The 14306-nt window shown below is 38.4% G+C and overlaps 1 protein-coding gene across 1 annotated transcript in view; it reads left to right on the forward strand.

Moving 5' to 3' along the window:
* LOC128644497 (succinate dehydrogenase [ubiquinone] flavoprotein subunit, mitochondrial) overlaps window positions 1-14306 on the forward strand; it is a gene marked incomplete at its 3' end in the record, with an annotated part of 402567 nt that overhangs the window by 92640 nt on the left and 295621 nt on the right. The window contains exon 3 of the mRNA XM_053697078.1: window positions 8276-8437. Within this exon, the coding sequence (XP_053553053.1) occupies window positions 8276-8437 (162 nt within the window). The remainder of the gene's footprint in view (window positions 1-8275; window positions 8438-14306) is intronic.

The raw sequence follows: 14306 nt of genomic DNA on the forward strand, positions 1-14306 counted from the left end.
TGTCTCTCTCTCCCCTCTCTCTCTCTCTCTCCCCTCTGTCTCTCTTTCCCCTCTGTCTCTCTCTTTCCCCTCTGTCTCTCTCTACCCTCTGTCTCTCTCTCTCCCCCCTCTGTCTCTCTCTTTCCCCTCTGTCTCTCTTTCCCCTCTGTCTCTCTTTCCCCTCTGTCTTTTTCCCCTCTGTCTCTCTCTCCCCCTCTCTCTCTCTCTCTCTCTCTCTCTCTCTCTCTCTCTCTCTCTCTCTCTCTCTCTCTCTCTCTCTCTCTCTCTCTCTCTCTCTCTCTCTCTCTCTCCCCTCTGTCTCTCTCTTTCCCCTCTGTCTCTCTCTTTCCCCTCTGTCTCTCTCTTTCCCCTCTGTCTCTCTCTTTCCCCTCTGTCTCTCTCTTTCCCCTCTGTCTCTCTCTTTCCCCTCTGTCTCTCTCTTTCCCCTCTGTCTCTCTCTTTCCCCTCTGTCTCTCTCTTTCCCCTCTGTCTCTCTCTCTCCCCCTCTCTCTCTCTCCCCTCTGTCTCTCTCTCTCCCCTCTGTCTCTCTCTTTCCCCTCTGTCTCTCTCTCTCCCCCCTCTGTCTCTCTCTCTCCCCCCCTCTGTCTCTCTCTCTCCCCCTCTGTCTCTCTCTCTCTCTCCTTCCCTCTGTCTCTCTCTCTCCCCTCTGTCTCTCTCTTTCCCCTCTGTCTCTCTCTATCCCCTCTGTCTCTCTCTCTCCCCCTCTGTCTCTCTCTCTCCCCCTCTGTCTCTCTCTCTCTCCCTCTGTCTCTCTCTCTCTCCTTCCCTCTGTCTCTCTCTCTCCCCTCTGTCTCTCTCTTTCCCCTCTGTCTCTCTCTCCCCTCTGTCTCTCTCTCCCCTCTGTCTCTCTCTCCCCTCTGTCTCTCTCTCTCCCCTCTGTCTCTCTCTATCCCCTCTGTCTCTCTCTATCCCCTCTGTCTCTCTATCCCCTCTGTCTCTCTTTCCCCTCTGTCTCTCTCTCCCCTCTGTCTCTCTCCCCCCTCTGTCTCTCTCTCCCCTCTGTCTCTCTCTTTCCCCTCTGTGTCTCTGTCTCTCTCTCCCCCATCTGTCTCTCTCTCCCCCATCTGTCTCTCTCTCCCCCCTCTGTCTCTCTCTCTCCTTCCCTCTGTGTCTCTCTCTCTCTCTCTCTCTCTCTCTCTCTCTCTCTCTCTCTCTATCTCTCTCTCTTTCCCCTCTGTCTCTATCTCTCTCTCTCTTTCCCCTCTGTCTCTCTCTCTCTCTCTTTCCCCTCTGTCTCTCTCTCTTTCCCCTCTGTCTCTCTCTCTCTCCCCTCTGTCTGTCTCTCTCTCCCCTCTGTCTGTCTGTCTCTCTCTCTCTCTCTCTCTCTATCCTCTGTCTCTCTCTCTCTCTCTCTCTCTCTCTCTATCCTCTGTCTCTCTCTCTGTCTCTCTCTCTCTCTCTCTCTCTCTCTCTCTCTCTCTCTCTCTCTCTCTCTCTCTGTCTCTCCTCTACCTTTCTCTGTCTCTCTCTCCCCCTCTGTTTACTGGATAATGAAGGAATCTATAAGCATAATTTGCAGCATTAAAGTAAAAAGTATGTTTTAAACATGTTTTAATTGGTCTGGATTTCTAGATCTCATAATCAGAGCAAGCATTTTGTTATCTGGCAAGAGGTTCTGTTTACAATCCTTTAGACTAAAATCAGATGTTTACTAAGGTGACCAGTTTCCAAAATGCCATTTAAAGGGACATGAAACCCATATGTTTTCTTTCATGATTTAGAAAGAGCATGCAATTTTAAATAATTTTCCAATTTACATCTATCTAATTTTCTTCATTCTCTTTATATCCTTTGTTGAAAATCATATCTAAATATGCTCAGTAACTACTGATTGGTGGCTGCACATAAATACCTCATATGATTGGCTCACCCATGTACATTGCTATTTCTTCAACAAAGGATATCTAAAGAATGAAGGCGTATCCAAGCCAGTGCCTCACCTGCCTCTGACCTCACCGCACGTCACTGCAGCAGAGCTGTATATATAGCTCATCCCTTCCCTCAACCCCCAGTCATTCTCTTTGCCTGTGTTAATAATAGGAAAGGTTCTTCAAGCAGTGGTGCCTTTCGTTTAGGTTCCTGTCTTGTCCCTCCCTTTCATCCGTGTCCTATAGCTGTGGTATTGGTATCCCACAAGTAAGGATGAAATCCGTGGACTTGTCATATCTTTGTAAAAGAAAAGTAAATTTATGCTTACCTGATAAATTAATTTCTTTTACGATATGACGAGTCCACCACCCACCCTGTTATTTTAAGACAGATTTATTTTATATTTATTTTTTATAAACGTCAGTCACCTCTGCACCTTTAGCTTTTCCTTTCTCTTCCTAAACCTTTGGTCGAATGACTGGGGGTGGTGGGAAGGGAGGAGCTATATATACAGCTCTGCTGTGGTGCTCTTTGCCACTTCCTGTTAGCAGGAGGTTAATATCCCACAAGTAAGGATGATATCCGTGGACTCGTCATATCGTAAAAGAAATTAATTTATCTGGTAAGTATAAATTTACTTTTTTCCTAATTGAATTATTTTGTTAAATAATTATATATTTCTTATAAACATGTCTTAAGATAAAAGAGACACTATTTCTGAAAAATCAGTACAGAGCATGATTAACAGCTCTTTTGAACCATTTAAACAGCAGATGGCTCAGATTCAGTCTGCCATTAATAATTTAAGTAACATTCAGCAGAATATGCCATAGAAAGCCTTACGCAAAATTAAGCATATTTATTTCCCCCCTGAAAAAGAAGTTACTTTTATTTCTGCTAAAAAGAAAATGTCACAGTTCTGACATTTCCATGCATGCTCAGCAGTGCAGCACTATGTCTGTTGGTAGTGTCTGACTCAGATTGTGGATCTGAATTTCCCCGAATTATAAAACGTTCTTGTAAGAGTAAACTTCCTCTACACTCAGATTCAGATTCTCCCTCTGAACCAAATAATAAAATGTTTTTTTTAAAATAATTTAAATCATGATTCTGGTAACAAATCTTTTTATTCCTGGCAATCTCCGGTATCTTTTGTTTCCCAATCCCCTTCTTCATCTGAAGAGTCCCCTAAACGTAAAAATATTTAAAAAAATCTTCCAAATCTAATAAGCCTAAATTATATGATAACTTTGGCATCCCCTTTACAGAACCTAACCATCCCCGTTCATCTCAGTGGGGCCCTTCAAAAAGGGTAGCTAAATTGATTGATTTCTATATTAGAAGGCCTCTGTGTATGAAAACCAAATACACATTGAGAACAGAATGTCCTCGCCAGAATTGCCTAGCAACACCCACCTTACCCCTGATATTGACAATAATTTACTAAAATTTATTGGCCACAGGAATTTCAATTTAATAAGGGGTCCTGACAGGTTTTTGAGGTCTTGCCAGGATAAATTACTAGATACCCTTGGCCCTGTGACAAAGCTTTTTGAGCTTACCGAAGATTCAATATCCCATGATTCTCCCTTGGATCCTTTGGTAGCAAGAGAATGAATCCAAAGTACGATTTACATGCTGGGTGATGATAATACGTCTATTTCTACTCAACGTAGGCGTTTACTTTTAAGATGTATTGACCCTCAAATTACGGATTTCACATTCAATGAAATGGGTCCAGAAGCTGATAGGCTTTTGTTTGGGGATTCTGGCCTCAAAGAGTTAAGCTCTTACATGAATACTTTTAACTCCTTAAACAAAGTTAAAATGAGTACTAAAAAGATATTCCATCAACAACAGCCATTTAGAGTTTTTGCAAGGGCTGGAATAGTCCAAGACCAATTTTCCAGCCGCTCTAATACCATCTGCAGGTTTCATTTCCACAATTCCTCCATGCCCTCCTCCTCCCATTCAAATTTCTTCCCTTCGAGATCAAGACAAACCTTCAACAGACCCTTCAGGTCCAGATCCAACAGAAGGTTATTTCAAGGTAAGTTTAAACATCTTTCCTCTCACTCATTCTTCCCACACAAGAATAGGAAGCAGGTTATCTTTATGCATAAGAGAATGGCAAAAAATAACCTCAGATCCCTGGGTTTTACAAACTGTTTCAGGCCTTAACTTAGAATTTGTAACCACTCCATTCCAACCATAGCTTCCCAATACCATACAATTTTCCTTTTCAGATCAGATTCTTCTAGACTCTGAAATAACAGAGTTATTCTTAAAAGATGCAATAGAACCAGCCATAGATCCCACAGACTCTTTTATAAGCAATATGTTTCTGGTAAAAAAAGAAAGAGGGGACTTTCCGCCCTGTAATAAACCTAAAAGACAACTATATTATTTTCTCAATTACAATCATTTCAAAATGGAGGGTATCCACCTCTTGAGAGACAGCCTCTACAATTTAGACTGGTTAGTAAGATTAGATTTAAGACACCCATCTTACTGTTCCAGTCCATCAAGATTTCAGAATTCTTTTTATATTCTTTGGGAAAGAAAAATTATAGCAATTCACCTGTCTTCCATTTGGACTTTTCTCAGCCCTTGGGTCTTTACAAAACTCCTGAAACCCATTGTAGCATGGTTACAGAAGAGAGGAATTTGTCTAATAATCTATTTGGACTATATCCTTCGTATTCATCATTCTCCTTCTGTTCTCCAATTTCATCTATCTACCACTATTCTTCTTCTACAGAATTTAGGTTTGATCATGATCATAAACTTCAAAAAATCTTCTCTAGTTCCTTCTCAATCACTAACCTTTTTTTAGGTTTCAATATAAACACAGTATCCAGTACCTTAAAGGGACACTAAACCCAAAAAATGTCTTTCGTGATTCAGATAGAGCATGCAATTTTTAGCAACTTTCTAATTTACTACTATTATCAAATTTTCTTCATTCTCTTGCTATCTTTATTTGAAATGCAAGAATGTAAGTTTAGATGCCGGCCCATTTTTGGTAAACAACCTGGGTTGTTCTTGCTGATTGGTGGATAAATTCACCCACCAATAAACAAGTGCTGTCCATGGTTCTGAACCAAAAAAATAGCTTAGATACCTTCTTTTTCAAATAAAGATAGCAAGAGAATGAATACAAATTGATAATAGGAGTAAATTAGAAAGTTTCTTAAAATTACATGCTCTATCTAAATCATGAAAGAAAAAATTTGGGTTCAGTGTCCCTTTAAATCTACCTTTGGAGGATCAAAAATTTCCTGTGCTATCAAGAAACAATTGTTTCCTCTTTGTTTCCTTGCCAGAATAATTTGACTTCTTTCATCATCTATGCAAGCTATTTTTCCTGCCCCTCTGCACTACAGAGCTTTACAGAGACTGAAAATGTCATACCTTCGAAAAGGTTTCTCTAACAGAAGAAGCTTTGGAGGAACTCAGTTGGTGGTTTCTCAGCATAGAGGCCTGGGATGGCAGAGCCATTTTTGGCAGTTCACCAGCTGTCATTATAGAATCTGATTCAAGCAGATTGGGGAGCGAGATGCGGCTCTCTAGTTACAGGAGCGAAATGGTCTCTGTCAGAGAAACAACTACATATCAACTGTTTGGAACTTTTGGCTGGAGCTTTTGCAGTCAAGAGTTTCGTCAAACAAAGTCTGCCCATTACTATTCTTTTATGCATGGACAACATTTCTGCGTTATATCAATTGTCTTGGAGGAACCAGTTCCAAAATGTTATCAAATTTAACAAAGAATTTTATTCATCTTTGTCTATCTCAGATAATTTCTTTGTATGCAGAATACATTCAAGGTCTTTACAATCAAGTCACAGGCTGGGGTTCCAGATAGTTGGCAGCGACTGGAAGCTCAACCCTCTTCTCTTTCAGGAGATTAAGAAATTTAGGGGTCCCTTCTGGATAGACCTTTTTGCTTCTCGTTTGAATTTCCAGATACGTCCCTTCTTCAGCTGGAGACCAGACCCAGAAGCATTAGCCATCAATTCCTTTCACCATGGCCTGCTCAGGGAGCTTACACGTTCCCCCCCACTTTTCGATTATTCTGCAGACATTTTTATTTGTCAGGAAACACCAGATATAGATAACAATCATTACTCCCTTCTAGACAACTCAGATTTGCTACCCCTATCTCCTAGAAATGTCTTTTCTTCCCCCCATTATTTTCCCAATTAAACCAGACCTTATATCAAACCCCAACGAACAGTTTAACAATCTAGTTCTCCAAGGCAATCTTCAACTAATTGCTTGGTCGATTTCAGGGGATCTTGGTCTACTGAAGGACTTTCGGAGAAAGCTAAACTTCTCTTTCAAAACTCATAGGCTCCTGGAACCAGAAAATGTTATATATCCGCCTGGCTTAAATGGTCTAGCTGGTGCAACATCAGAAACTTGGATCCGATTTCACCCCCTGTAATTCAAGTCATTAATTATCTATCCTGTTTATTTCACGAAGGCTTAGCTTACAGATCCATTAATGTAGCTAGATCGGCTATCTCGGCTGGGCATGATTACCTTCATAACCATCCTATTGGTCAAAATTCTTCTGTTTGTCTTTTACTAAAATTCATTAAATTTGAAAGACCTCCAACTTCTAGATATTCTTCCTTTTGGTATGTGGATTTGATAATCTCTTTTTTCCAAAATTTGCCAGACAATTCTAACTTGTCTCTGAAACAACTTACTTCAAAACTTGCATTCCTTTTATGTTTATCTTTTAAAAGGGTTTCTGATATCAGAGCCATTGATCATGACTCTAAAAATGTTTTCTCCCCAAGTTGTGATTTTTTCTTTATCTCGAAGGACAAAAACTCTTTCTAGCTCTATTTTTTACCCCTATTTTCATGACCATCCAAAATTGTGTGTGTACTTTGTCTTAAAGAATACAAATCTAGGACTAAGCTTATTAGACATAGTTCTTCCAAACAACTGTTAATTTCATATGCTGTCCCCCATTTACCCTTATCTTCCACGTGGATTATGGCTCAAGTTGGTGTTGATCATGTTTTTTCTGCACACTGTATTAGAGGAGTCACAGCTTCTAAAGCTTTTTCCAAATCAGTCTTTCTCCAAGATTATTTTAAATGCTGCTGACTGGTCTTCTGATAATGTTTTTAAATTTTTTATTTTAAACCCATTAATACTATTTCTCACCAGTTGGTTTCATGTCCTTGTAATAAAATTCTGATTATCCTAGCTTAGTGAAGGAATAATCTAGATTTTATTAAAGAGACAGACGAGTATTTTCCTGCTGCTTATATTGTTTGTTTTTCCTCCCTTAAATAGTATGAGGTCTGTTTACTTATTTTATTTATTGTTTATACTTGTTACTTAACTACTTTTTAAAAATATTTTTTTCTTTAGCGACAACTCCTGCAATTACAGGGCTCTAAATCTTTCTACAACCAAGTTCAGGTTTACTATTAATCTGTTGAGAGAGATTGTTCCAGTTCTACAATCAAGAAGAATAGACCTCTTCTATCAAGTATTTTTCCAGTTCCAGTCTTGTTTGGACTTTGTTTATCTTTTTTTGGACTTTGCCTTTTTCTCGTTTATAAAAATTTCTTCAAATTCTTCCACATCAAAGATAAGAGGAGGAGATTCTACTTGTTGGTCATTACATTATATGGTTATTGGGTCTCTTCTGATTGGTCCCTTTGGTCTCTACTTTCTCAGGCTGTATTCTAATTGGTCTCTGTAGTTTACTCTTTGTTTTCTATGATGTTTTAAATGTGTACATATATTTTTTCTTTAAATTACTGTGTGAGCAGTAAAGAAAAAATTATTAGCAAAATACTTGTCTCTGTCTCTTTAATAGAATCTAGATTTATTCCTTCACTAACATAGGATAATCCGAATTATAATGTATCTTAAATAGAAAACAATTGTTCGATTTTTTTTCTCAAAAAGCATTTTATTTAAAAAAATCCTATTTTAAAAATCTAATTTAAATGAAAAAAAAATCAGATTTCTTTTATTAAAAAAAAAAAGCAAAACATTGATTTTTATTCATCATGATGGCTACTAATGTACAAGTGCAGCCCAATTTTCTGGGTATGTTAGATGTGTGATAGATATTTTTGATAAATATAGCAGAACACCTTTTAGTAAAATATATGGTTTAGGGATTTTTTTTTTATGATATACTGTAGCTATAGCTAATTTTTAATGGGTTATGTGGATATCAGTGCTCATTGTTTGCAAATTAAATATACTATATATTTGTATCTACTTTAAGTGTTATTTAGTAATTCTAGTTACAACCTCTTAACCATATTCATGACTGGTATCTCACAGCCATTTTCCATGTATGTGAAAACTGAACCAAAACACAACTGAACCTGTCTTGAAACCTTTTATTTTCACTGTTCTAGATTTCTACTCAGTATCCGGTAGTAGACCATGAATTTGATGCTGTGGTGGTTGGTGCAGGGGGTGCAGGATTAAGAGCTGCGTTTGGTTTATCGGAAGCAGGATTCAACACAGCATGTATCACCAAGCTGTTTCCTACCAGATCTCACACTGTTGCAGCCCAGGTAAGGATTTGCTTGGGGTTTGCAATCTTAAAATATTAAAGATGCAGTAAACTCTTAAAAAGTTTGTCATGCATATCGATGAGCATTATTTAAACCTTTTAACCTTTTTATGCAAAAAATATTGTCAGCTGTTTATTTTGACTTTGAAGTTAACAGGAAGTGCTTAACTGTGTACAGAACACCCTCTGCTCTATTGGTGGGCTATGATACACCTCACAAACATTAAAAATATGTATATTTTTGACACCTACCAGCCTTAAATGCATTTTCCCTGCCTCGTCGGACCTTTGTTGGAGGGGTTGTGGGGAAAGGGGGACGATGACACACATATGGTGGGCATGTCCTAAATTGTCACCTTTTTGGGAGGGCATACACAATATCCTACAAGTCATAATGGGGTGGGGGGATTCCTATCAGCTAGACCTGACAACGGCCCTACTGAACCTGTTACCTAAATGTAAATGTAAATTAAGAACACGATTAATTCAGTTGGCATTGAATTCTGCTAGATCCTTAGTCGCTAGGCTCTGGAAATCTCAAATCTGTCCGACCCTAAAGGACTGGCACTCTCACATGACAGATACCTTGAGAATGGAAGAATACGGTTTCTTTAAATCGAATAGGTTAGGATTCTTCCATGATTTAAAATTAATCTGGGATGAAATCCAAAATGATCTGAAGATAGAAGGGGGATGCTTTACACAAGTTACAGGAGTGACCTAGGAGGAATGACAGGCCTAGTGTTATCTTAGAGGGGTATGGCTGACGTGGTCCCACCCCTGCATGATACTCTAATAATGACCTTCTTTAGCTTAGCACTTCTCTCAAAGGTTGATAGTTAAATACAAAGTCGAGGGATACCACTAGATGTGTAGAATATATACAAATTGATCTTAAATTAAGAAATTTCGGCATAGTTTTGTTGTTGTTTGAGTTATGTTTTGTACACTGGTGCCATTGTCAATCACCATGCATTTATATGGGGTGGTGCTACTGTTTATCACTGGACTTATCACTGACAGTCTAGCTCTACTATTTCATTTTACTATACGGGAGTTTGTTCTCCTTTCTTGTGGAGACTGATGGTTTCTCCCTCTTTTGTTTCTGTTTAAACTTTTGTATCAACAATGACATCCTTTTGTACCATGCTGCTAAATAATGATAATAAAAATGAATAAATAAAAATAAAATAAAAAAATATATATATATTTTCTCAGTACAGAGACAATGTTTTTTTTTCCTCCAAAAATATGATACATTGTATTATGCCCTCTTAAAGGGACAGTCTACACCAGAATTTTTATTGTTTTAAAAGATAGATAATCCCTTTATTACCCATTCCCTAGTTTTGCATAACCAACACAGTTATATAAATACACTTTTTATCTCTGTGATTATCTTGTATCTAAGCCTCTGCAAACTGCCCCCTTATTTCAGTTCTTTTGACAGACATGCATTTTAGCCAATCAGTGCTGGCTCCCTGGAACTTCTCGTGCATGAGCACAGTGTTATCTATAGGACACACATGAACTAAAACCCTCTAGTGGTGAACAACTGTCAAAATGCCCTGAGAGAAGAGGGCTTAGAAATTAGCATATGAACCTCCTAGGTTTAGCTTTCAACTAAGAATACCAAGAGTACAAAGCAAAATTGGTGATAAAAGTAAATTGGAAAATTGTTTCAAATTACATGCCCTATCTGAATCATGAAAGTTTATTTTGGCCTAGACTGTCCCTTTAAATGCAAAAAAAAATCGGCTAGATTACGAGTTGTGCGTTAGGGTTAAAAAAAGCAGCGTTGAGAGGTCCCAAAGCTGCTTTTTAACGCCCGCTGGTATTACGAATCTTGAAATGACAGGCTCACCACTCACTTTTTTGGCACGACTCGGAAATACCGCAAGTCCACTTATGTCAATTGCGTATCCTATATTTTCAATGGGACTTGCATAGCGGCGGTATTACTTGTCTGACAAAAAGTGAGCGGTAGACCCTCTCTTGTCAACACCGGTACTGCATTTTAAAGTCAGTAGTAAAGAGTTTTACACTACAACGCCGTAGCATAAAACTCTTAACTAAAGTGCTAAAAAGTACACTAACACCCATAAACTACCTAATAACCCCTAAACCGAGGCCCCCCCCACATCGCAAACAATAAAATTATTTTTTTAACCGCTAATCTGCTGAACCGCACATTGCCACCACTATAATAAATATATTAACCCCTAAACCGCCGCACTCCCGCATTGCAAACACTATTTAAATATTATTAACCCCTAATCTGTCGACCCCAACGTTGCCACCATTATATTAAATGTATTAACCCCTAAATCTAAGTCTAACCCTAACCCACCTAACTTAAATATAATTACAATAAATCTAAATAAAATTACTATAATTAGCTAAATTATTCCTATTTAAAACTAAATACTTACCGATAAAATAAACCCTAAGCTAGCTACAATATAACTAATAGTTACAATGTAGCTAGCTTAGGGTTTATTTCTATTTTACAGGCAACTTTGTATTTATTTTAACTAGGTACAATAGTTATTAAATAGTTATTAACTATTTAATAGCTTCCTAGTTAAAATAAAGACAAATTTACCTGTAAAATAAAACCTAAACTAAGTTACAATTACACCTAACACTACACTATAATTAAATAAATAACCTAAACTAAATACAATTAATTACAATTTAAAAAAAATATCTAAAGTACAAAACCCCCCCACTAAATTACAGAAAATAATAAAATAATTACAAGATTTTTAAACTAATTACACCTACTCTAATCCCTCTAACAAAATAAAAAAGCCCCCTAAAATAAAAAAAGCCCTAGTGTACACTAAATTACAAATAGCCCTTAAAAGGGCCTTTTGTGGGGCATTGCAAAAAAAGTACAAATACCCCCCAACATTAAAACCCACCACCCACACACCCACCCACACAACCAACCCTACTCTAAAACCCACCTAATCCCCCCCTTAAAAAAACCTCTAACACTAACCCCCTGAAGATCACCCTACCGTGAGACTTCTTCACCCAACCGGGCAGAAGTGGTCCTCCAGACGGGCAGAAGTCTTCATCAAGACGGCATCTTCTATCTTCATCCATCCGGCGTGGAGTGGGTCCATCTTCAAGACATCCGACGCGAAGCATCCTCTTCTTTCTTCGTCCGACGACTGAATGAAGGTTTCTTTAAATGACGTCATCCAAGATGGCGTCCCTTCAATTCCGATTCACTGATAGAATTCTATCAGCCAGTCGGAATTAAGGTACAAAAAAATCGAAAATTGAACTTCAATCCTATTAGCTGATCCATACAGCCAATAGGATTGAGCTGGCATTCTATTGGCTGTTCCAATCAGCCGATAGAATGCAAGCTCAATCCTATTGGCTGATTGTATCAGCCAATAAGATTTTTTCTACCTTAGTTCCGATTGGCTGAATTCTATCAGCCAATCGGAATTGAAGGGATGCCATCTTGGATGACGTCATTTAAAGGAACCTTTATTCAGTCATCGGACGAAGAAAGAAGAGGATGCTCCACGTCGGATGTCTTGAAGATGGACCCGCTCCGCGCCGGATGGAAGAAGATAGAAGATGCCGTTTGGATGAAGACTTCTGCCCGTCTGGAGGACCACTTCTGCCCGGCTTGGATGAAGACGTCTCACAGTAGGGTGATCTTCAGGGGGTTAGTATTAGGTTTTTGTAAGGGGGGATTGGGTGGGTTTTAGAGTAGGGTTGGGTGTATGGGTGGTGGGTTGTAATGTTGGGGGGGTATTTGTAATTTTTTTTACAGGTAATAGGCTTTTTTTATTTTGGGGGGCTTTTTTATTTTGTTATGGGGATTAGAGTAGGTGTAATTAGTTTAAAATTCTTGTAATTATTTTATTTTCTGTAATTTAGTTTTTTTTATTTCGTATTTTAGATATTTTTTTTAAAATGTAATTAATTGTATTTAGTTTAGGTGATTTATTTAATTATAGTGTAGTGTTAGGTGTAATTGTAACTTAGTTTAGGTTTTATTTTACAGGTAGATTTGTCTTTATTTTAACTAGGAAGTTATTTAATAGTTAATAACTATTTAATAACTATTGTACCTAGTTAAAATAAATACAAAGTTGCCTGTAAAATAAAAATAAACCCTTAGATAGCTACAATGTAACTATTAGTTATATTGTAGCTATCTTAGGGTTTATTTTATAGGTAAGTATTTAGTTTTAAATAAGAATAATTTATTGAATTGTATTAATTTTATTTAGATTTATTTAAATTAAATTTAAGTTGGGGGGGCGGGTTAGGGTTAGACTTTGATTTAGAGGTTAATAACTTTATTATAGTGGTGGCAACGTTGGGGGCGGCATATTAGGGGTTAATAAATGTAGTTAGGTTGCGGCGACTTTGGGGGTGGCAGATTAGGGGTTAATAAATATAATGTAGGGTTTGGCGATGTTGGGGGCAGCAGATTAGGGGTTCATAAGTATAATGTAGGTGGCGGCGGTGTCCGGAGCGCAAGATTAGGGGTTAATAATATAATGCAGGTGTCGGCAATGTCAGGGGCGGCAGATTAGGGGTTAATAAGTGTAAGATTAGGGGTGTTTAGACTCTGGGTTCATGTTAGGGTGTTAGGTGTAGACATAAAAAGTATTTCCCTATAGGAATCAATGGGGCTGTGTTAGGAGCTTTACGCTGCTTTTTTGCAGGTGTTAGGTTTTTTTTCAGCCGGCTCTCCCCCATTGATTCCTATGGGGAAATCGAGCACAAGCACAGTTTACCTGCTCACCGCTACCGTAAGCAGCGCTGGTATTGAGGTGAGATGTGGAGCTAAATTTTGCTCTTCGATCACTTTTCTGCGGTTAACGCCGGGTTTCTAAAAACCCGTAATACCAGCGTTGTCTGCAAGTGAGCGGTGAGCATAAACTGCTCGTTAGCACCGCACCCCTGTTAACGCAAAACTCGTAATCTAGATGAATGTTTTTCTTTCATGTAATTGGCAAGAGTCCATGAGCTAGTGACATATGGGATATACAATCCTACCAGGAGGGGCAAAGTTTCCCAAACCTCAAAATGCCTATAAATACACCCCTCACCACACCCACAATTCAGTTTTACAAACTTTGCCTCCTATGGAGGTGGTGAAGTAAGTTTGTGCTAAGATTTCTACGTTGATATGCGCTTCTCAGCATTGTTGAAGCCCGATTCCTCTCAGAGTACAGCGAATGTCAGAGGGACGTGAAGGGAGTATTACTTATTTGAATACGATGATTTCCCTAACGGGGTCTATTTCATAGGTTCTCTGTTATCGGTCGTAGAGATTCATCTCCTACCTCCCTTTTCAGATCGACGATATACTCTCAATTTACCATTACCTCTACTAACTGTTTTAGTACTGGTTTGGCTATCTGCTATATTTGGATGGGTGTCTTTTGGTAAGTATGTTTTTTATTACTTAAGACACCTCAGCTATGGTTTGGCACTTTATGCATTTATATAAAGTTCTAAATATATGTATTGTACTTATATTTGCCATGAGTCAGGTTCATGTATTTCCTTCAGCAGACTGTCAGTTTCATATTTGGGGAATTTAAACATTTTAAGAAATTTATTTCTTACCTGGGGTTTTCGTCTTTTTTTTCAATTGACTACTTCTTGCTATTGCGGGTATTAGGCCTGCGGGTGCGTCAAATGCTAAACTTTATTGCGTCATTCTTGGCGCAAATTTTTTTTTGGCGCGGAAAAAGACGTTTATGACGCAACTTCGTCATTTCCGGCGTCATACTTGACGCCAAGACCTTTCACACGGCGGCATCATTAGTGACGCGAGTGTGTCATTTCCGGTTATTTTTGGCGCCAAAAAAGTTTACGTT

This window comes from Bombina bombina, unplaced genomic scaffold, assembly GCF_027579735.1.
Source record: "Bombina bombina isolate aBomBom1 unplaced genomic scaffold, aBomBom1.pri scaffold_463, whole genome shotgun sequence".
In the NCBI taxonomy this organism is placed as follows: Eukaryota; Metazoa; Chordata; class Amphibia; order Anura; family Bombinatoridae; genus Bombina; species Bombina bombina.